The 23,659-nt window shown below is 43.8% G+C and overlaps 1 protein-coding gene across 1 annotated transcript in view; it reads left to right on the forward strand.

The window, feature by feature from the left end:
* Nucleotides 1-667: 667 nt before the first annotated feature.
* The window catches only part of LOC146796543 (actin, cytoplasmic 1-like), a 49,499-nt gene continuing 26,507 nt past the window's right edge, over nt 668-23,659 (forward strand). The window contains exons 1-3 of the mRNA XM_085631342.1: nt 668-790; nt 3,502-3,741; nt 12,285-12,723. Coding sequence (XP_085487468.1) covers nt 668-790; nt 3,502-3,741; nt 12,285-12,723 — 802 coding nt within the window. The remainder of the gene's footprint in view (nt 791-3,501; nt 3,742-12,284; nt 12,724-23,659) is intronic.

Raw genomic sequence — 23,659 nt, forward strand, 5'->3', positions numbered from 1 at the left:
GGAAGGAGGATGTGATAAGCGAGGTAGAAGCAACCCAAAAAAGCATAAGGAGAGGAGGAAATGGAATGGAATGAATACCCAGCAACACAAAATGGATGAATGTGAAGGTCATCGGTCACAGATGGTACATTTGGGAATTTAGATGGTGAATAGAAACACAAGAGGAACCAAACTCACAAGAGGTGTGACACAGGGAAACTCAACCAAAGGGTGGATAGAAAGTGAATCAGTCACACTAAAGAGAAATAATTGGGGGGTAAAATGTAACCCTATTTTAGATATATTTGGAAATGTAGTACTTTTGTGATCTAGTTTTTCAAAAACGTGTTTGGCAAAGACCCCATCCCCTCTATACAGAGATGCTCTATGAAGCTGGGTCTAGTAACAGAGAAAATAAGGAAAGTAATTATAGCTGGTGTAGTAAAGGTCTGACCTGGATTTGGTGTGAATATACACATACCATGAGGGATTATATTTTCTCTTATTATTGAACATATTTAGTGAATACTGTTGGGGGCTTTGTGCACCTCTTCCTGTACTGCCTACAAAGAAATTTATATGTGGCAAAATGTGTAATGAGTGAATGCCATTCTACTCTCCAGTCCCCCCGTATTCCAGGTGTTCTTGCTGCTAACAATATTCATGACTCCTCTTGCCACAGTTCACCATGGAGGACAATACTTCTGCACTGGTAATCGACAATGGATCCGGTATGTGCAAGGCCGGCTTCGCTGGAGATGATGCTCCACGTGCTGTCTTTCCATCCATTGTGGAACGCCCAAGACACCATGTAAGTGACCCCTACTTTGGAAAAGGTTGGCTCCTTTATTTGGTTTTCCTTTCTTCATATATTAGTTGAGAGATATTTCTATAAACTATGTAAAACCACAAAAGTACGCTTTAGGTCCCTTTCGCACGAAAATACCAATGAAGTGCATTTCTGGTACCAATCAAACATTTTGATAAAAAAAAGGCAACACACTGACTTTCATGTTTTCTCAGTACTTATGGATCAATTTTTAGTTTTACTTATTGTTATTTACAAAAAAACTGTCCTAACCTGTGCTTTTATACAGGTGTGATTTTATGCCCATCACAGAAAGGATCCATTCCCCACCATCTTGACTTATGCCACCTATGGGTCGGATCAGTTTATTTACCTGATTTGGCCTTTCACTGTGAAGGTGTGTGACGAGTTACGATAGGTATTAAGATGAACCTGTAGTCAGAAGTGTTTTGGTCAACAGAACCCATCCTTTGCTTGAGAGGGAGGGAGCGGTACGCCTGTATAGTCATTCGCCTTCAAATGCTTGCATAAATAGGTTGGATTTCATTTTAGGCTAGGATAGAACCTGTTCCAGAGCATGGTGTTCTGTGTTTAGATTATCCTTCAGTTTTTTTTATTTTAGCTTGTACTGATAGATTTGTACAGAATAACTAGATTTATTGCTTCGGGTGGGCAGGTATCGGTCAAGCACTTTATGAAGTTAAGGTGCATAGCAAAGACTAAGTCAAGTATAGAACATAAATTAGTAGTGCAAAAGTTCACAAATTAATGAACCTTGGTGGTTGACAGGGTCGCTTCACTATGCAGACCTGATGGGAGGCTGTTGGTTGTCGGCATGGATTGTCTAGCTTAGAGATGGAGGTGCGCCCCCCCCCCCCGCGAAGTAGGTAAGGAGGCGATGGAACTGCTTTTGTAAGGTCCTTTTATGACTTGTGCTTAAGTTTTTACTTCCTGTCACTCTTCAGTATAGATTTGGAAGACTCAAGTTTGACTTTGGTCTCTGTCTTTGGTTGCAACTCTCTAATTGTGGAGTATAAAGTAGCTGTGGGGATTAGGAGTTTGTGGGAACGTTTGAGCCTTGACAATGGGACGGTTGTGATGTCTTGGGTATAAATGTCGCTCCATCTAGTTATGTTTGATGCATGGAATAGGAGTTAGGTTATTGACATTCCTGCCTCTATATTGAATGTGGCACCCTGGATTATCCTTGACAACCACCATTTTTAATGTCTACTCAGCACTGTTTGAGAACCAGTTTGAATTGAATAATAAAAAATACATAGTCCAAAGGAAAATTCCCCAATGAAATGATACATTGTTTAAATGTAAAAATTAGTCGGACAAAAAATTAATCAGACAAAAAAAAGAAACAGTTAGTGATCACAAAACAAAAACAATAGTTATTAAATAGTAAAGATAAAAAATACCCTTTTAGAGTGCATTAAAAAGAGAGGATATTAATAGAAGAAGGACTTTCCACATAAAAGATTTTAGCACTGAAGAGCAGATTCTGAAACATTGTGGTTTGAAAATTCAGCTTGCTGTAATATTGGGATGTCCAAATGTAAGAAGTCCTTACTACAGTTAAAGACAGTGTTCTATCAATTTCACTTTTTTCAAACATACAAGGAGGCCACTTTAAGACAAATGCATAGAAATCAGTATAAAATAGCTTTAAGCAAATTACATAGTGCAGGCAATTCACTGCAATTCATTAAAACGTGTAGTAAAGTGAAAAAGTATAAGTTTAGAAACAGTTAAAAATTCACCTATAAGGGTTCAGCTATTAAAAAGCTGTTAATGCTGCAACAGTTTTAGAATGCTGCGCTGAAGCCAAATGGGGCGGGTTAGAAATGAAACTCCTTCACAGTATAATTCTGCACGTTCGTTGGTAAGCAGTCCCTCAGTCGGTATTTGAAAATATTATTTCATTTTATTTGAGTGGACATCTTGCAGTCCACAAAGGAGGCATACACTTTTTTGTTATACATTAATAAATTAAACTCCTTCACAACATAATTCTGCACGCAGCTTGTTAGCATGAAGTCCCTCCAAGCAGAGACGGTATGGAAAATATAATTTTAATTTATTTAAGTGAACATCTTAGATTCCCTGAAGGAGGCATCCGCTTTCTACAATACATTTAAAAAACTGACAATGACTGCAAAGGAAACTGCAGTGGGATCAGGGGGAGGATGGAAGATAGTCATTTGCTGGCCAAGGTTTTAGATTTTCGTCTGTCTGCAGGCAACTGGCTCTCTGTGGTCAAGCCCTTATTCCCATGCCTGTGGGAATGGAGTACATTGAGACTTCTAGCCTAACTATTTAAGATGTACAGGGAAAGAGAGATGAAAAGAGTAGTACAGAAAAATAGATCAAGAGAGATATAGAAAAAAAGCCAATGATGAGGAGAGAGAGGGACAGGGAAAAAGAGAGAAAATGGGGTCAAAGAATCCAAATGTTTGACTATTACCAGTACTTGTATTCCATCTTGAAATAATTACAGTGGACTACTTGAGCTGTTTTCCAAGTGTCCATCTTACTTCGGACCTCTCTGTGAAGAACAACCATGTGTTTATGGTTATGAATCTGGATGTCCTTTCAATGGTTTCAGCTGTATTTGTCACTTTTTATCAAACGTTAGATATTTAAATTAGTTGTGAACACATATAAAATGATTGCTTTCATTATATTGCTTCTTCCCGTCTTATTAGATTGTGATGTTTGGTATAGACCAGAAAGACAGCTACATTGGTGATGAAGCCCAGAGAAAGAGGGGCATCCTTTCTTTGAAATATCCTATTGAACATGGTATCGTGTGCAACTGGGACAATATGAAGACAATCTGGCATCATACCTTCTACAACGAGCTCCGCGTTGCCCCAGAGGAACACCCAGTCCTGCTAACGGAAGCACCAATGAACCCTAAACGGAACAGAGAAATGATGACAATCGTGTGTTAATCCATAACCACACCTTCAGCAATCATAACCTTCGAAGAAAGTGTATTACATGTGTATATTTTGTTACTTTTACTCAGTTTTCATAATATTTTCATTTAATTGTCTGCATTCCTTTGAAAATCTACTTTCATAAAGAGAATCACTGGCCGCACTTAAGTTCACCAAATCAAATGTGTAGTTTGAGAATTCAGGAGCACTTCTATAAGAAGCTTACAGGGGAAAAATAGATTAGCTTAGTTGTCTGGGGTTTGATTATTCTACTAAGGCACATACATCTTTCAGTCTTACGCAAAGATAAAGGGGTAGTGGGGTATAGGTTGTGCAATATGATGTAACTATATATTCAAAAAGGCAGCAATTGTATTATCTCTTGTATGAAGGTGCTCCAAGGACATTGAACGACGACCACCCGCGTTGTTGAATGAGTGTAAACACTTGTCTACACGCATATAGTACAAATAAAAGTATCAATGTCCTGAGCCACAATCATATAGTTATGCCAAAAGTAAGTCCACACGGTAGTTTTTTCCAGTGTTCTTCTTCGATGTGTTATTCCAAGATGTGTAAAATATATGCTTCAGTTCTTCATCTCAACAACAGATAGCCACAGAGCCAACACGTGTTTCATCTTAAGGAATTAACCCAAGACTTCATCCGGGCGCAAGCAGCAATATCTATAGGAGAAGTATAAATATAATCCTCTTCCACTGTCAAAAAGTGCTGTCCATATATTCCAATAAACTCGTCAAGTGTGAGGTCTCACACATAACATTAAAAGGGAAAAAATACTCTCTTATCTCCAGTTTATAAAAGTGGATGTGGCTATGCTACAAGAAACCACCTAGACGCTCGGGAGTCTGACAAACTACGCTGAGATTTGGTGGGCAAGGTGATACATAGCAGTGTGCACTCAGGAGTAACCTCAGATGGAGGACCCCCTGCAAATGTGGAGTAGCGATTCTTCTCCCGGTCACAGTAACGAAGACATGGTCCGACCCAGATGGCAGATATATATTTGCCAAATTGCGCTTGGGAGACAATTTCTTGTGGGGTCAAACTACGCTCCGACAGGGGCTCAGCGATCATATCTCCTCCACTTGAATCACCTGCTGGTAGAGGTAGGCGCCTCGCAGTACGTCATTGGTGGAGACTGGAACCTCAGGAGAGACCCAGTCCTGGATAGAACAGGACCCTTAGACAGTGGCAATGCTGCAGATAGGGCCCAGATGGACGATGTTCTGTAGGACAATGGACTGGTGGATCATTGGCGTCTCAGCCACCCGACATATATAGAGTATACTTTCACCTCTCCGGCCCATGGCACGTTCTCCAGGCCGCACTACTTCCTCTTCTCCCACAGAACAGTTGCGATAGTTCGGGACTCCCAAATCCTAGAGGCGGTCACTCCCTGGTCCAACTATCTTTGGAGGTGGGGCTGACCTCACCGGGAAGTAAACCATGGCGCTTGAACATACAGAGGCACCGCACCCCTCAGGGTAAATCCCAACTAAAGGTCCACCTCTCTGAGTATCTCTCTCCGATAACCAGAATTCCGTGGCCTCACGCAGAATACTCTGGGCTGCCGCAAAGGCAACCATTAGGGGCCAACTCGTGCGGGACGCTACAGAGGCCAACAAACAGATAGTGGTCCGCCAGAAGGACCTGGAAAGGGATGTTTCATCCGATACCTACCACTATTCCGCCCACCCCATCCTGCAGCACCGCTGATCCTTGGAACTAGCCCGGATGGCCCTAAACAGCCTTTTTACTTCTAAAGCCGAATATGCTTTGCAACGGATGAAAGGGCAACACTACAAGCAGGGGGAGAAAGCCGGATGACTGCTAGCAGCGCAGCTCCGTCAAAGGGAGGCAGCCATAGCTATCCCTGCTGTAAAATCAGCAGGGGGCGAAATCCTCACCCGACCCCAAGACATCATGAACTAATTTGTCTTGTTCTATAAATCCCTCTATACTCCGGGAAACCTGACTGGAGGAGATCGAATGACTACTTTTCTGAACGAGGTGAATCTTCCACATCTCTCTGACAAGGGCAGGAGCAAAGAGGAGATAAAGCTCGCAATATCCAAACTACCATACCATAAAGCCCCAGGGGGAGAATGGATTCTCGGCAGAATTTTATAGGTGGTCGGGGGAAAAGATGGTTGCTACCCTGCAGGCTGCATTCCAAGAGGTGGAGCGGACATCCTCCTTTGGTCCCTAGTCCACTAAAGCGATGAATGGCGTCCTTCCCAAACCTGGGAAAGACTCCTTACTATGCAGCAACTACCGACCCAGCTCCTTGTTGAACTGCGTCATTAAGATACTGGCCAGTGTTTTGGCGAACTGACTGCGTAAAGGTCTACCCTCTCCGATTAATCATACGCAAGAAAGTTTAGTACCAGTTGGTTTCGTACCAGGCCGGTCTATCAGGAACCACCTCTGCACCCTGGCACACACTCTCTGGTCAGCCAAAGACCTCCATTCCGATGTATTGGACCTCTGCAGAAAAGGCATTTGACCGCATTGAATGGAGCTACTTATTTGAGGTGATGGAACACTTCGGCCTGGGAGCCCAATTCATTGCTAAAGTACGGCTGGTGTCTGATGGCCCCACTGCCCAGGTTAACTGCGGGGCTTCCTGTCCGACCCATTTCAGATTCATTGGAGAATGCGCCAGGGATACCCTCTATCCCCACTACCCTTCCTTCTGGCCACAGAACTCTTAGCCTCCACTTTTCGCAACTCAGCTAGCATTGCGGGTGTCCCACTTCCAACAGGCCACTTCAAGCTCTATCTCTATGTGGATGACATCCTGCTCACTCTAACTGATCTACAACGAGCCCTACTGTCCTTGCTGGGCACTATTAAAGACTTTGACATTCTAAGGCTATAAAATAAATTGGGATAAGAGCGAAGCCCTTCCCATATCAGCTGGTACCACTAAAGCGGCCATTTATGGATACCCTTTCCACTGGCAACCATCACGTCTCAAATATCTGGGGATACTGGTCAACAGAGGCATGGCGGGAATGGTCACGGATAATCTGAACCTACTAATTGCTCAGATGGAACAGGTCTGTTTTGGGACTCTTAATGTGGGGCAGAGTGCAGGCAGTACAGATGGTAACTCTACCACACTTCATATATACACTCTGGATACTCCCCAACCAGGTACCTCTTTCCACACTTTGTTTAATTGATTCACATATCCGGTCCTTCGTGTGGGGCTCCTCAAAACCCAGACTAGCTGCAACTAAACTGATGGCTTGCCATTCCAGCGGAGGCCTGGGCCTCCCATCATTGGAACACAATGCCCTTACCTTCCAACTGTCCCAACTGGCGTACATGCTGCCAGACTCCTCGGATCTGCCGCAATGGGTACACATATAACAGAACCTACTCTCAGCGGACACCGGCCTTTCTATTCTATACAGAGCCTGGACATGCCCACACAACACTACCCACCCAGTGTTGCACGCTACACATAGTGCCTGGTTAGCGTGCACATCACTTACTTGGCACGGACTCATAGCTTCATGAAAAAGCCCTCCCTGTGGGGGTATGCTAGCATACACATTGAGGGGCAGGTACTATCCTGGGCCCACTGGAGAGAAGCAGGTATCCACACTCTCGACCAGCTTCTCCTAGATGGTGACCTCAACCGTTTGAACAGTTGAGAAAATAATTTAGCCTCTCCGTGGCGCTAACCTGGTGCTACACGCAACTGCGGCACTGTCTGCGGGGTTGCTTGGCCCTCATCCAGGGTCCCTACTGACTTCCCCAGTGGAGTCCTATCTCCGCGTACGGGGGAAGCACAAAGGGGTGACGTCAGGACTATACAGCACATTTTCATCCCATCTCACAGCCCCCCGTCGCAAGCTCTATACACCAGATGGCAGGCCCAATTGCATGTCACGTACGAGGAAGACAAGTGGGCAGATGCCCTTGAAGCCCTGGATAGGGGCACCAAGGAGGCTCGAATGAAATTCTGCCTTTTTAAGACGTTACACGATTGAAACTGGATAGAGCTGGTCTCCCCTGCTCACAAACTGCTGGAGGTGCACGAACCCCTGCTGCAACATAACGGATAGCATATGGGAATGCTCCTCGATTCAACCCATCTGGTTATAAGTTGGATCAGTCTTAAATACCTCCATGCCTTTTCACCTGCCACTCATCCCCCCAGCCATTCTCCTTCATGATACACAGCACTCACCGGAACTCTCCTGACTGCAATGCAGCTTCCTCCATATCGCCCTGGCCACAGCCAAGATATGCATCCTCCGCCAATGGAGATCGCCAGTACCCCCGATGCAGGAGGCCTGGCTGGTGGCCATGGTCCATACAGCCTCGCATGAGTGCATTATCTGCAACCTGCAAGACCAGTCTAATCTGTTCCTCCAAACGTGGGCAACTTTTCTGCAAGAAGGGAATGATGACAGGCTCCCCACACCAGGCGCCTCAGATCCCCCACCCTCTCCCCAGCCCTCCTCCGAACAGATGGATTAAATCGGGTGACATTACTGTGTACAACTGCCTGTCCATACAGCCCAGAACGCTTCTTCACTTTCACTTTTTCCCCCTCCCTTCTCCCCCTCCTCCCCTGCTACTATTCTACATATACTAACATATTCTCCTGTGCCTCCCTTCCCCCTCTTTCTCCACTGCTCTAATCTGTCCTTCTTTACTATGTGCCCCTTACCCATTCGCTATGTGCCTACACCCCCCTTCCCCTGCCCCCATCCTACCCTACCTCCACTCCTACCCCCACCATCCCCGCACCCCCCTCATTTCCCATAGATCCCTTTCCCTTCATTTTCCATCCCCCCTCCCCTTCCTCCCTTTCCCGCTCACTCCCTACCCAGCCCCCTATTTCACCCTACCCCTCATCCGACAACCTGCTGATTTCTCCCCCCTCCCCTCACATGATTCCCTCTCTCTCCCCTCCCTCCCCTCCGACCACGCAGACCCACAGAATATCATGGATTCCCATTCCCCGTACCCCAAGGACAACGGCTGAAGCCACTTACATTAGCAACTTGGCCCTGTCACTATCCTCCTTCCCACCCCCCATCATACCCCCACCCAATTCTATAATGACCTATGGATGTGCCATCGATAACAGCTCTGGGGGAAACTCTCCCACCCCTTTTTCCTGCCTGTTCCACAACCCAATCTCGTTCCTCGCCCTGTTTTACTCTGAGACATCAGACCTCAATCATAATATTGGTTCATCAGCCCCACCGCTAGCTTCCATGATTATCATCTTTCATCCAGGGAGCTCATTCCCCCCACACTCCTACGATATAATGCACTGTAGCAAACACCATAGCTAGGACCTTCAAGAGAACAGGAACCCGACCACCATTATGCCGCCACCGACAGGTTGACATCCAGCCCCCTAAACCCTCTGAACTGTTCAGAACTTTAAGTGGGAACCTCCAGGAGGCACCAAGCGTTTATTCCCTACCCTGCCCCTCCCTATGATTATGACTATCCCCCTGGTTTTCCCTTCCCTTTCTCTTTTCATTAATATACATTATGGGGCAGATGTATCATTGTAGCAGTTTGCGCGTCCTTAATAGCGATTTTTAGAGCATCGCTATTAAGGACTCGCAAAATGCTATGTAGATAGTAATCGCAATAATGTTTACGATTCCTAAATATTCCTTAATTGCGCATCGCAAACTGCGATTCGCAATTAAGGAATCCCTTTCATTTATTCCTATGGGCCATGAGGCCCATAGGAATGAATGGGAATTCCATGTGCAATTTGCGAGTACCCAATAGGTACTCGCAAATTGCGCTTGCAATTTCCAGGGTGCAAGGGTTCAAAAAGGACACCCTATTGCACCCCTGAAATGTGCATGTGTGGACATGTGGCGCATGGGCATGTATGTGCCCCACACGGCACTTTGAAAAAGAAGTGCTTTCTTCGAGGAAATTGCAAATTACCACCAACTTGAAGTTGGTGGTAATTTGCAATTCCTTACAGCCGTATCGCAATTTGCGATGGCTACTAGAATAGCATTTAGGGAATCGCAAATTGTGATTCTCTAAATGCATGTGCAAAATAGGAAATCGCAAATTTTGCAATTCATATTTTGCGAGTAAGTTTTTCTTTACCACATTGCACCCAGCTATATTGCGGTCGCAAACGATGAAATTATGCGAATTTCAGCGTTTGCAATTTAGCTTGATACATCTGCCCCAATGTATCATCTCATCCTTATTACCATTGTATGACAATGCCATACCTGGTTGTTAGATGATGTTTACTCCTGTTATGTACCCTCACGCTTTCCCTAATAAACAAATGCAACACAAAAAATATTCAGTAACTGATGAAGTGAGAATCCTAATGAGAAACACCAGGAAGTATATGGATATGTGTTCACGTTGCTTGATATTGAAACATTTTGAGCCTGCTGTGTGCGCAATGTTTACGAATGCATGCAAACACGCCAAAATCTACTGAAATAAAAAGTTGCAATTCTTGAAAAAGACAAAAAAAAAGAAAAAGAATATGGGTGGTTGTCATGGAATCTTTTTTAATTTTAATGAGTAAACTCTTTGACACTTAGGAAACGGCATACTATACAAATTCATTTCAGTAGTGGAATTCAAAGGGCTTTATTCAGTCCCTTATTCCAGTGAAACAATGCATTAACAAGCTCCTCCACCCTCTTAGTTACTTTGCCAAATGTTACCATTAAACTAAACGAATAGCACCTTTCCTAAGGAAAACCTGCTTTAGATAATGCTCTCGCTCACAAATACTTGGAGGGGTTTTCTTCTTTGAGTTCTGTGCAACTAAAGCCACTGTAATCAATGAGCTAAAAACAGATAATGCATGTATCAACAAATTCCCTCTTCAAACTGCATTGACTTTCCAGGGCACCGAAGGATTACAATGCCAACTTTGTTGCATACCTTTTGAAATGCCACTCACATAAACGGAACTGTTACAATACTTTAGATTTGCACCATGAAGTAAATTTAAATGTTTTCTTTCCAACAAGTGCATATTTTAGGAATCCTTTTGTCAACAGATATATTTATAATTGCGAGTCCTTAGGAGACCTCCTTCTGAACCATGGATATGAACAACAAACAATTCGGCGAGATAGGTAAATTGTACCGCCTATAAACAAAAATTACAAAAATGAAGATACATCACCTAGAACTCAGAGAAAGCTTTAAAGTTTATAACATCCATTACGATTTCTATCACAGTCCAACCATTATCTTACCATTTCTTAAATACCCCTTGCAAAATGTCAGAGTAATACTCCATCAAATTCCAAAATGTAGTTAATTCATGGTCTTGGGGCAACTGTAATTCTCAAGAAGTATTGTCAAATGGGTAATGGGCCTGATTGGTGTTTGGTGCCAGCTCTCCGTCAGTCAGGGTGGCAGAGGACATTAAGTCTTCCAGCCTGATAGACTACTGCCTGCCATACCAGAGATCACTGCCGGCCCAGCAGTCTGTTATGGTGGTTCCTCTGAAGCACTGCAAGTTTGATTCCCAGCTGCCATTTTTGAAATGGCTGCACGCCAAACATTTTTCTGTTTCAAAAACAAACTCCGAAAGTAGGAGTTTGTCACTGAAAAACAAAAAAACGAATGACACTCTCACACCTTAGGAGTTTTTTACAGAGAGCATATGTCATTTTCCATTCTTTTATGTTCCAGACCACCAAGTGTTTCCGGGCGGCGACAGACAGAAACAAAATGCATTAAACTGTTGGCACTAAATAGGACAGGAGGCCTGATATCTGTACTGTGACAGTCCCTTATAATAGAGCCGGTGGAGTGATAGTTAGACTGACATGGTACTCCGCCAGGTTTGTAGTGAACTACTCTGTCCACCAAAGTCTAAGTCGGGCCAATGATTGCTAAGTAAAATACACGGCATATGATGACATTATTATTTGTCAGCATGAACATTCAGATCAGATTTGTAATAAAACCAAAGCGTTCTCCAACATGTGGAAAGAGGATAACTCTACTGCTATATATTTCTCATTTACACTTAAAATATTACAACAGGTTTTTTTTCTCATAATCTAGTGTCTTAGTGTCTGGACTAGAAAAAGCAATTTTCAGACTGAGCTAGAAATTATTTTGGTGCAATCATAAAAGATTGTGAAAATGATAGGCTTTGTGTCACAAGAGTATTCCCATGGCATTTTCCACATTTCTGGAATTCTGAGGGACCTTGCAAGTCCTGTTTTCCCCATAATAATTTAGATGTTTCTCCCTGACCTCCCATCCACATTAAGTGCCTCAAAGGCTACCATATGTGGTTGATTGCAATAGAACTCCATATTATTTACTCTTTACTGGCTAAAATCCTGCATTTATCTACATGATATTTCTGGGAATGCTATAAACAGTGTTAACATGAGTTCAAATAGTTCATAAAACTACAGCGTTTCCTGATGGATAACACAACCATTATCTGTCAACCAACATCAACATTTGCACCAGCCTTTGTTCTCCTATTGCATTGTACCACTTTTCTTTTTCAGGTCATGTTTGAGACCTTCAACACACCAGCCATGTATGTTAGCATTCAAGCTGTCCTGTCCCTGTATGCCTCTGGTCGTACCACTTGCATTGTGATGGATTCCAGCGATGGTGTCACCCACACTGTGCCCATCTATGAAGGTTATGCCCTGCCTCATGCTATTCTGCGTCTTGACTTGGCTGGTCGTGACCTGACAGACTACCTCATGAAGATCCTGACCGAGAGGAGCTACCGCTTTCTTACCACAGCTGAAAGGGAAATTATGCGTGACATTAAAGAGAAGCTCTGTTATGTTGCTTTGGACTTTGATCAGGAAATGATGACTGCTACCTCCTCGTCCTCGCTAGAGAAAAGTTATGAGTTGCCAGATGGTCAGGTGATCACTATTGGCAATGAAAGGTTCAGGTCACCAGAGGCGCTTTTCCAGCCATCCTTCCTGGGTGAGTTAATATCAATGCTCTTGCTATTATGTGATAATGTGGCTGCAGGATTGATCATGGAACTTTTGTTCTGCATTGTGAGATATTCATTAATATTCTTAAATAGTGAATATATATGCGTCTGTCTGCAAGATTCTGGGGCAATGATTACAGTAGATGCGTCTACCTGATAGGAAGAGTGTAGTGGTGGCAGTGCAAAGAGTTGTGCTTCACCATGACATAAGGATTGAGGGGTGTTATCAGAGGATTGGTGGGAAATTAGGAAGGTTGAAGGGATGAGGCATATAGAATGGAAACAGTGCCCACAGCTGATACACCTGTCAGGCCTAATGGGGGTTGGTCACAGCTCCAACACCAAACTCCAACGCACAACATGTTCATGAAAATGCAATTTCCCACCATCAACAAGAGTGACAACAACATAATACATGGTTGAGCCCTGGCCTGTTGTCCTGCCTACAATCCTCAACCTGATCACTGTGCGTCTGTTCTCTCATATGTTTGAATCTTCACACCTTTGCTGTCAAACCTCTTTCTGGCCACCTTAAGCATCACCTTCTAAAGATGAGCCTGCTACAGCCTTTCCTTTTTGCTTCTATCTACCTTGTTCAGCTTGCCTGAATTCTGCAATTCATTATTTTCTGTCTACCTGCTACACAGGGAGCCTCTTCCAACATCTCCCTACCAGCGTCTATCTTCTGGCCTTTTACAACCTGTACTTATCGGTTACCAATCAATCAATCAATCAAGGCTTTATTTCGATAAAAATATATCATAAAAGCATTACAATAAAAGGATTATTCATCACAACTTTAAGAGTCATCATTATATTTACATTAAAAAGTAAGAAATATCATAAATAGGTTATAAAAACGTATTAAACAGTTATTTTAAGCCTATTAGTTCTAATACGCCATGCCCAGGATAAAAATTTAGAAAGGGCACAGGCGTAAAGTGGCCGGGAATCAGACCTTAAAATGCGTAGTGCCTCAATATGCTGCCTGGTACCTAATGCACGGCACAAGTTTTTGAGCCATCTACTTCTAGGGAGTGCGTACACCTGACATTCGAATAGAAAGTGTGCTACAGTCTCGGTTCTATCTATACAGAAAGGACAGGATTCTGTAGTCTGTGCAGGGGGATTCCAGCCAGATGTAAAGGCATAGAGTGGAAGAGTCCCGGTTCTAAATTTAAAATAAAGGGCCTATCAAAAGGTCTCTCTATAATATCTAAGTATAGTTCCCGGAAAGGCAGGTCTTTAAAGCTCAGAAAATCCTCAGTGAGTCTACCCAGCATGCAGTTAGAATTCTGCTGGGATGCAATCCAGTTCCGATATAGAGTTTTTAGTGTGGCTTTCGGTGGGGAAGACCTGCTTTCCCATGCAGTGCTTAGACCAAGATTGCAAAGGAGGGTTTTCATATCTTTCAACCATTTGATCTTGTGCCACCCGGGAAGTGACATAACTTCAGAGAGGCCATTGGCATATTTTACTAATTCCGGGACACGCCACAGTCGGGCCCATAACAATAGGGGGCGAAATTTCGCCAACTCATCGATTGGACGGCAACCCAAATCAAGCAACAGTGGGGTCGTAGGAGTACCCTGAGGGAGTGACATAATGGCCCTACAAAACTTTCTCTCAGATCTTGCCAACTCGCTAGAATTACATGAGCCCCACAGCTCGGCCTCATAAAGAGCAGAGCTTACTCCCCTTGCTGTATAGATTTCCATGACAGGGGCTATGGGTCTAATTGCGCAAGAGCGCTGCTCCTTTAGGAGTGCCCCTGTCACCCTTTTATGTGCTAACAGCATTTTACATAGATGGGGGGCCCAGAGCATGTTATGTGTGAGGCGAATGCCTAAATAATCGAACACATCCACCCTCTCTATGGGTACAGTGTTCAGCCTTGGAGGACGTACAGGTTTCTTGGGTGGATTCATCACAAGGAATTTGGTCTTGTCCGTATTAATTACTAGACCCCTTTCTCCACAAAAAGACTGAAAGTTATTTAATAATTTTTGGAGGCCCATTGGGGATTTAGAGAGTAAGAGTGTATCATCCGCGAAGAGGAGGGTCGGAATACGTTCCCCGGCCAGGGAAGGTTCATCTGCAGGATCTTTCAGCAGGTGCTCTACCACACCATTCACATAAAGAGAGAACAGGGTGGGAGCCAACACACAGCCTTGGCGAACCCCTCTCTCCACCGGAATTCTGTCAGTTTTTTCTCCCTCTCTACCCCATCTGATCTGTGCATAGGTGTTTTCATGCATCCTGATGATTAGGGATAATAGATAATACGGAACCCCCAAATCAATGAGCACTCTCCATAGGGTCACTCTCGGTACTAGGTCGAAGGCAGTCTTCAGGTCGATGAATGCGAGATAAAGACTGCCCTTGGCCAGGACCACGACCTTCCAATAGACTAGCAGCAATCTGAAGGCTTGTTCGATTGTGCCAGTGCCTACTCTAAAGCCTGCCTGGAGGTCGGAAAGGATGCTGTTTTCATCGATCCATTGGAGTAATCTAACCAACAGCACCTTACCAACGACCTTTTGAGTTACATCAAGCAGGCTTATGGGTCTATAATTGGATGGATCATCCCTAGCCCCTTTCTTAAAAATGGGCACAACCTCTGCGCCTTTCCATGAAGCGGGGATGGGTGCACCTCTGCTAATAGCATTAAGGAGAGTGTAAATCAATTTTCCCCGTTTCATGATGTCAGAGCGCAACAGGTCCCCAGGGATGCCGTCAGGACCAGCGGCTTTTTGGGGCCTGATGGTGCTGATTGCATATTCAATTTCTTTGATAGAGAAAACATGGTCTACCAACTCTGGCCCTCGGGCAATAGGGGATATAATTGGACATAAGTTGTCAGCGGGATAGTCAGTTCTCCTAAGAGGGACAACAAGATTAATACACTCCGCCAACTGGGCTTGTTCTTCATAATATGGAGTTGAGGCAATATCACTATCTTGATTGGAATATAGTTTAGAAAAATGGGTAGCCCAGGCCTGGCTAGTGATGTTGCATGTTATGAGCTCGTTGTCTGGTCTACTTCTGGTTCTGATTATTTCCCAGAAGCGTCTAGGATCCTTCCCAGAGCTGGCCTCTTTTAGCGTAGACCAATATTCTAGGTCCCATTCTTTTCTGGCATTTGCCAGGGATTCCTTGTAATTTTTCCTGGCTACCTGAACCTCTACTTGGATTTTACTTTTGATAGCCTGGATCAAGGTAGTTTTGGCCTGTCTCCAGGCAGGTGTAAACCATTCCTGCTTACCCCTAGGATTTCGAGCTACAGTTTTTTTCCCCACTGAGTTTTTTTTGGTAAAAACGTTTCCGATGGTCTCGAGAGTTCCCTCAAAAATAGATGTTATCCTTTCTATAAGAGGGGGGGGTTAAGTCGATGTTGTCCAATTCAATTTGAGAAACCATAAGGATTGTGTTAATAATATTAAGCTTGGCTTCATCCCCTACGACCATTTTCCACTTCAAACGCCTTCCACACGAGGAGACGGAGATAGTGTCTGATGACCTAGAGGATGATTTAATCGCTTCATTCGGCCAGGGGTTCTTAAGAGAAAGGGAAAGCGAATTGTGGTCGCTTTCGATAGTAGGCAAAACTATCATATCCTGGACCAAGCCCCAAAGAGAAAAGTCAAGCATAATATAATCAATCCTTGAGGTATGCTTGTCTCTATTATATGTGGCCGCACCCATAGAATCCGAATTTGTGCGGCCATTGGCAGCTCTTAAGCCAAACTCCAATGTAAGAGCATTCAACTGAATCGCTGCTTGTGACCATTTTTTAATCGGGGGGATAGTTAGGGTTGGAATACCCCATCTAGCATCATCTTCACCAGGGTCAGAAATATCGTCCGTTGTGAGAGGCTCTGTCAGAACCAGCTCTTCTCTCGCTGGCGGTTGACACAGGAGCAGGATGACGCAAGCTCCCAATTCCTCCTCTGAACTCCCCGGCCTCCACAATATCTAAATGCGTAGCCAGAAGAGCCCCAAGGGGGAAAGGGGAATTGGACAGAGAAGAGAATGCACACACTGGTGGTCTTCCTTTCTGCTTCTTCTTATGTAGTCTATCTTTTCTCTGGCTCTTGCTGTAGTTCGTGAGCTGTAAATAAACAATTACATGTAAATCACTTTCTACTTCCTTTTCTTCCTACCTATGTCTTTCCTTATTCTCTATTGTACCCACCCTGGTGCTGTGTGCCTTTGCTTCTCTTCTATGCTTCTCGTTCTTCTGTTCTTAATGTTTTTTTTTTTTACTGTAAGATAAATAACTTGTGTTATTATATTTCCTTCTCCCTTCCTGACCTCTCTTAGTCTTTTTTCTCTAAACTCACTTACTGGACAGAGAACGGAAGCCTTGTTTTATTTTCTTATTCTTCTTCACCTTTTATTGGTAGTTCTAACTACTGTTGCTTCACTGTAGTTTTGTTCTTACTTTTCTGTGTCATTTGTATTCTGCCCTCAAGAGTATTCCACTCCCTATGGTTTCTTATTGACAGGAATCGGAACTCACTCGGAACTACTTAGTGTACCTTAAACCTTTTATATTTTAGACTTGAGCTGACTCTACTCGCACCAAAAACGCTACACCTGTACTTGTGTTGACTTTTTTGAACGCTGTAATCTCATTCACTAGAACCGGTGCTTCAGTTAAACTTCCGCTGCTGCGAAGTTCGGAACGTTTTCTCTGGTAGAAAAATGGAACAGTCTTACTTGGGGTTGCTGGCTGCTTCCAAACTCTAAATTCTCCTCAGAATTCTCGCGACGCGTAGCTTCTTTTCCCTGACTAACGCGACGCGTTGAGGTAACCTCCTACTCCTCTCACAGTTCAGGTGAAGTGCGCAGCTCTCCGCGCGCCTCACCGGTATCACGCAAATCTGCCAAATCAACTAGAGCGCTAACCCGTTTCGGATTAAGGAACGCTCTGCCGCCATGTTGCATTCGACCTAGCACCAAATGCTGTTTACACAGTTTTGACAACACGGCCACCATCATTCCTTTCTTCTTATACTGGATACCTTTCTTGACATGTGACCTCTTTGTTGGGGACCTGACAGTACCCTCCCTCAAAGATCTTCCTTCCTTCCGGACCTTGCTTGGAAATCTTCTGTGGAATTCTGCTACTAGTCGTGGAGCATTTACTTCAGACTCTGGCTCCCAGGATCTTTCCTCCGGACCATAACCCTTCCAATCTAATAAGTAGTACAACTTTCCATTTTGCAGTTTAGAGTCTAAAATCTGTTGAACTTCAAACTCATTTCCTTTCTCAGTCTGAATTGGCTTTGGGGTCTTACTCAATCTAACTTCTGGTTCTGCCTTCTTTAATAAAGAAACATGAAAGACTGGGTATATCCGCAACCTCTTAGGTAATTTTAGCTGATAATTTAAGGTGCTAAGTTTTTTCGCAATTGGATAAGGTCCAATATATCGTGGTTGGAACTTCCTAACCCCTTTTAATCTGATATTTTTTGTACTTAACCAAACCTTGTCTCCTACCAACAATTCTGGTTCTTTTCTTCTCTTTTTGTCTGCGTAGTGTTTGTATTTTGCCTTCGCTACTGTTAGATTCTTGATAGCTCTACTATGGGCTTGTGTCAGTTGTTCTACCCAATTGGATACTGCTGGAACACCCACTTCTTGGAAGTTTAAGGAATGTTGTGGATGTCTACCTGTATTCAGAAAGAATGGAGTGTATCCAGTTGATGCATTTGAAGTGTTATTATGTGCAAATTCTGCTGCCCATAAATAATCGGGCCAATCTCCCTCCTGTTCTAAAAGACACAATCTCAGATATTGCTCCAGTTCCTGATTTGTGCGTTCTGTTTGCCCATCTGACTCTGGGTGGAAGCTAGTGGAGTATCGATTCTCTATGTTTAAACGCTTGGTGAATGCCTTCCAGAAATGAGACAGAAACTGAGAGCCCCTATCTGACACCAAAACCTTAGGTATGCCATGTGCACGAACTACATGCTGGCTGAAAGCATCCGCTAACTCCTGGGCAGATGGTACCCCCTTCAAGGGCACAAAATGCGCCATCTTTGTAAAGGCGTCCACACACACTAGAATGGAATCATAACCATGACTAGAGGGTAAATCTACTATGAGATCTAAGGTCACAGTGTGCCAGGGAAAAGGAGGGGTGGGCAAGGGCTGTAACAGGCCTTGTGGACGTTTCCTTTCTGATTTTCCTCTTGCACAAGTCTCACAAGTCACCACATACTGATGTATATCCTTGATCATGTTTGGCCACCAGAATCGTCTGCGCACCAATTCCTTAGTCTTGTTAATTCCCTTGTGTCCTGATAAGATGCTATCATGACATTCTTTTAAAGCCTTCAACTGCATCTCTGGAGTGGGCAAGTATAATGCTCCATGGTGATAGGGTAGTCCTTCTCAAATTTCTCTTTTGGAATCTTCTTTTAACCAACTCCTCATCTCTTCGCAACTCCAAGGATCTTCTTTCTCTTGATTTTCTACGGTTTCTTGCAAGACGGCATTGATCACTTTTTCCGCTGGAATTATTGCCTGATCCAAAACCTTTTCCGTGACTCCTTCCGTCTCTAATCTAGATAGGGCATCCGCCTTCCCATTCTGGGCTCCAGGTCGAAAGGTGATTACAAAATCATATTCAGAGAAATACAAGGACCAGCGTAGCTGTCTGGGAGTTAAAGTTCGGGCTGATTTTAAAAACTTCAAATTTCGGTGATCAGTATACACTGTTACTACATGCCGAGCTCCCATCAAATAATGCCTCCACTCCTTGAAAGCATCCTTTATGGCCAGTAATTCCTTTTCAGTGATTGTGTAATTAATTTCTGGAGGTGTTAATTTTCGAGAGCGGAAGGCCACTGGATGGAGCTGACCTGTAGTTTTGTGTCTCTGCGATAACACTCCTCCCAAGGCCAGATTCGACGCATCCGTTTCAACAAAGAATGGTTCTGCAGGATCTGGATGCAACAAAATAGGCGCTGTGGTGAAATCCTTCTTTAATTGCTCAAATGCTGCCTCTGCTTCAGCATCCCACTGGAAAGGAACTCCCTTCTTCAATAAACGTGTGATTGGGATTAACTTTTTTGAGAAAGCCTGAATAAACCTTCTATAGAAGTTGGCAAATCCTATGAAACTTTGGATTTCTTTAACTGAGGTAGGGGATTTCCACTCAGTCACTGCCTTTATCTTATGTTCATCCATGGTGATTCCTCCTGGAGCAAGTACAAATCCCAAGAACTCGACTGTGGTTACATCAAATGCACATTTGTCCAATTTGACAAATAACCCATTCTCACGAAGTCTTTGTAGTACCTTCTTGACATGTTCTTCATGTGTCTCTACTTCTGTCGAGTAAATCAATATGTCGTCAATATACACAATTGCTATTTGGTCTATGCAATCCTTCAATACATCATTAATAAAATGTTGAAATGCAGCTGGCGCGTTGCATAGCCCATATGGCATCACCTGGTATTCGAATAGACCTTGCTTCGTTCTAAACGCCGTCTTCCACTCATCGCCTTCTCTGATTCGAACCAGGTGATAAGCTCCTCGCAGATCAAGCTTGGTGTAGATTTTAGCTTCTTTCACCTGGTCCAGAAGAGTGGAAATCAGAGGTAAAGGGTAACGATTCTTGATTGTTATTCGATTTATTGCCCTGTAGTCTATGCACGTGCGTAATTCTCCATTTTTCTTTGGAATGAAAAACAAAGGGGAGGATACTGGAGACTGCGAAGGTCGAATGAATCCATTCTCTAAGTATTCCGCCAGATACTTCTTTAAATGTTTATCTTCTTGTTCGGTCAAAGCATAGTGCAGGGTAAGTTCACTCCAGGTTCCAGGTCTATTTTACAATCATACTCCCTGTGAGGAGGTAATTTCTTTGCTTCAACTTCATTAAAGACATCCTGATATTCTCCATATTTCTTTGGTAAGGTTACCGTGTCTATCAAACAAACTGAATTTTCGTTTTCACTTAAATGATAAGCAGGAGATTCTTTTATTCCAATTTCGCAGTCTTTGAAACAATTTTCCTTGCAGTAATCCGAGTTCAAGGTTATTGTTCTTGCGGCCCAATCTATGGTGGGGTTATGCTCCGTGAGCCATGGTAACCCTAAGATCAATTGAAACTGTGGGGCGTCTATTAGATTGAATTGTAATATTTCATGATGACCTTCTGTGGTTTCTAGATGCACTGGCTCTGTGTGACTCACAATGGGGCCTGATGACAGATTGGTACCGTCCACTGCTCTGACGGGCTCACTCTTCTCCTTTCGGATTGCTAGTAATCCAATTCTCCTTGCGAATTGTAAATCGCAGAAATTACCTGTCGCTCCCGAGTCTATCATCACAGCTATCTGATTTCTCTTTTGTTCTCGATAGCTCAGAGTGACAGATATCACCAAATGAGGAGCGTCTGCTTGTAAAGTATTTGCCAAAGCATGATTCTTTGGAGCTGACTTTGTTTCTGCAACCACCAGTCCAACTCCAGCTACTGGTGGCGCGTGGCGTTTTCCGCCGACTGCGTCTTGGGCTTCTTGGGGCAATCTCGAACAAAATGCCCACTTCCTCCACAATAGAGACACAATTTATTATTCCGCCTCTTCTCCTTCTCCTCCTTTGTAAGAGGTCCACGGATAGTTCCTATTTGCATAGGCTCGGTTCCGCGATTTGTATCTTGCTCCTTGTGAGGCTCATATCTGGCTCTATCAAAACGCGGTACACTGGGTCGATAATCTCGTTTCTTCTCGCCTCTTCTCTCGCTCTGGCGAAAATCGATCTCCAACACTAGATCCACCAAAGCAGAGATGTCTGTGGGACGATTGGGAACTTGCGCTAAGGCATCTTTTAACTCATCCTTTAGCCCCCGATAAAATACTGCGGCTCGTTTGTTCTCTGGCCATTCCGTCTCTAACACCAACTTGTTGAATTGTGCCAAATATGCAACTAACTCTCTGTTTGCTTGTCGGATCTCTAAAAGTTCATTGTCGGTAGCTTGAGACACCTTCCGACGGTCAAAAATTCGCATGAACTCTTTCTTGAAGTCTTCTAAATTGAATAGCACAGGGTCGTTTCTGGTGACCAAAGGCATTGACCAAGCTGCGGCATCCCCACTTAAGTAGGAAAGGATAAATGCCACTCGAGACTGCGCATCTGGAAACAAGGCTGGTCTGCACATAAAGTGCAAGGAACATTGGGTTAAAAAGACTTGGGCCTTCTGGGGGTCTCCACTAAAGCGTTCTGGGGGTGCTAAGGGAATCACCTGGGATAAAGAATGTATTACTTGTGTATTAACCCTTGACTGGGACGGAGCTGCTTCCTCAAATGAACCCAAAACTGGGGAAGATATCTTATACTCATCTCCCGCAACCAAACTCCCTATTCTTTGCGCCAATTCTGTGGTGTCCTTTTTGAGTTCCCTGTTTTCTTCTCTAACGGTAATTAGTTCTCTTTGTATCTCATCCAAAATGTTTCCTAGCTTCTTTAAATCCAAACCTTCCGCCATTCTGCTCAGGTGCCTATACCTCGTGGGCACTTCACTCTGTCAGAACCAGCTCTTCTCTCGCTGGCGGTTGACACAGGAGCAGGATGACGCAAGCTCCCAATTCCTCCTCTGAACTCCCCGGCCTCCACAATATCTAAATGCGTAGCCAGAAGAGCCCCAAGGGGGAAAGGGGAATTGGACAGAGAAGAGAATGCACACACTGGTGGTCTTCCTTTCTGCTTCTTCTTATGTAGTCTATCTTTTCTCTGGCTCTTGCTGTAGTTCGTGAGCTGTAAATAAACAATTACATGTAAATCACTTTCTACTTCCCTTTTCTTCCTACCTATGTCTTTCCTTATTCTCTATTGTACCCACCCTGGTGCTGTGTGCCTTTGCTTCTCTTCTATGCTTCTCGTTCTTCTGTTCTTAATGTTTTTTTTTTTTACTGTAAGATAAATAACTTGTGTTATTATATTTCCTTCTCCCTTCCTGACCTCTCTTAGTCTTTTTTCTCTAAACTCACTTACTGGACAGAGAACGGAAGCCTTGTTTTATTTTCTTATTCTTCTTCACCTTTTATTGGTAGTTCTAACTACTGTTGCTTCACTGTAGTTTTGTTCTTACTTTTCTGTGTCATTTGTATTCTGCCCTCAAGAGTTTTCCACTCCCTATGGTTTCTTATTGACAGGAATCGGAACTCACTCGGAACTACTTAGTGTACCTTAAACCTTTTATATTTTAGACTTGAGCTGACTCTACTCGCACCAAAAACGCTACACCTGTACGTGTGTTGACTTTTTTGAACGCTGTAATCTCATTCACTAGAACCGGTGCTTCAGTTAAACTTCCGCTGCTGCGAAGTTCGGAACGTTTTCTCTGGTAGAAAAATGGAACAGTCTTACTTAAGGTTGCTGGCTGCTTCCAAACTCTAAATTCTCCTCAGAATTCTCGCGACGCGTAGCTTCTTTTCCCTGACTAACGCGACGCGTTGAGGTAACCTCCTACTCCTCTCACAGTTCAGGTGAAGTGCGCAGCTCACCGCGCGCCTCACCGGTATCACGCAAATCTGCCAAATCAACTAGAGCGCTAACCCGTTTCGGATTAAGGAACGCTCTGCCGCCATGTTGCATTCGACCTAGCACCAAATGCTGTTTACACAGTTTTGACAACACGGCCACCATCATTCCTTTCTTCTTATACTGGATACCTTTCTTGACATGTGACCTCTTTGTTGGGGACCTGACAGGCTCGTAAGTACAATTGAAGTCTCCCGCAACCAGGATTTGGGTTACAGCTAAGTTATTCCTGAGTTCCCATTCAAGGGAAGACACTGTCGAGGACAATGAGCCAGATTTAGTGCCTCTGGCGTAAACATTATACAGGTCGAGGATAGGACCCATATGGGGGCCTCTTAAGGAGATGCCTAAAATATCAGATGA

This window comes from Triturus cristatus, chromosome 10, assembly GCF_964204655.1.
Source record: "Triturus cristatus chromosome 10, aTriCri1.1, whole genome shotgun sequence".
Classification (NCBI taxonomy): Eukaryota; Metazoa; Chordata; class Amphibia; order Caudata; family Salamandridae; genus Triturus; species Triturus cristatus.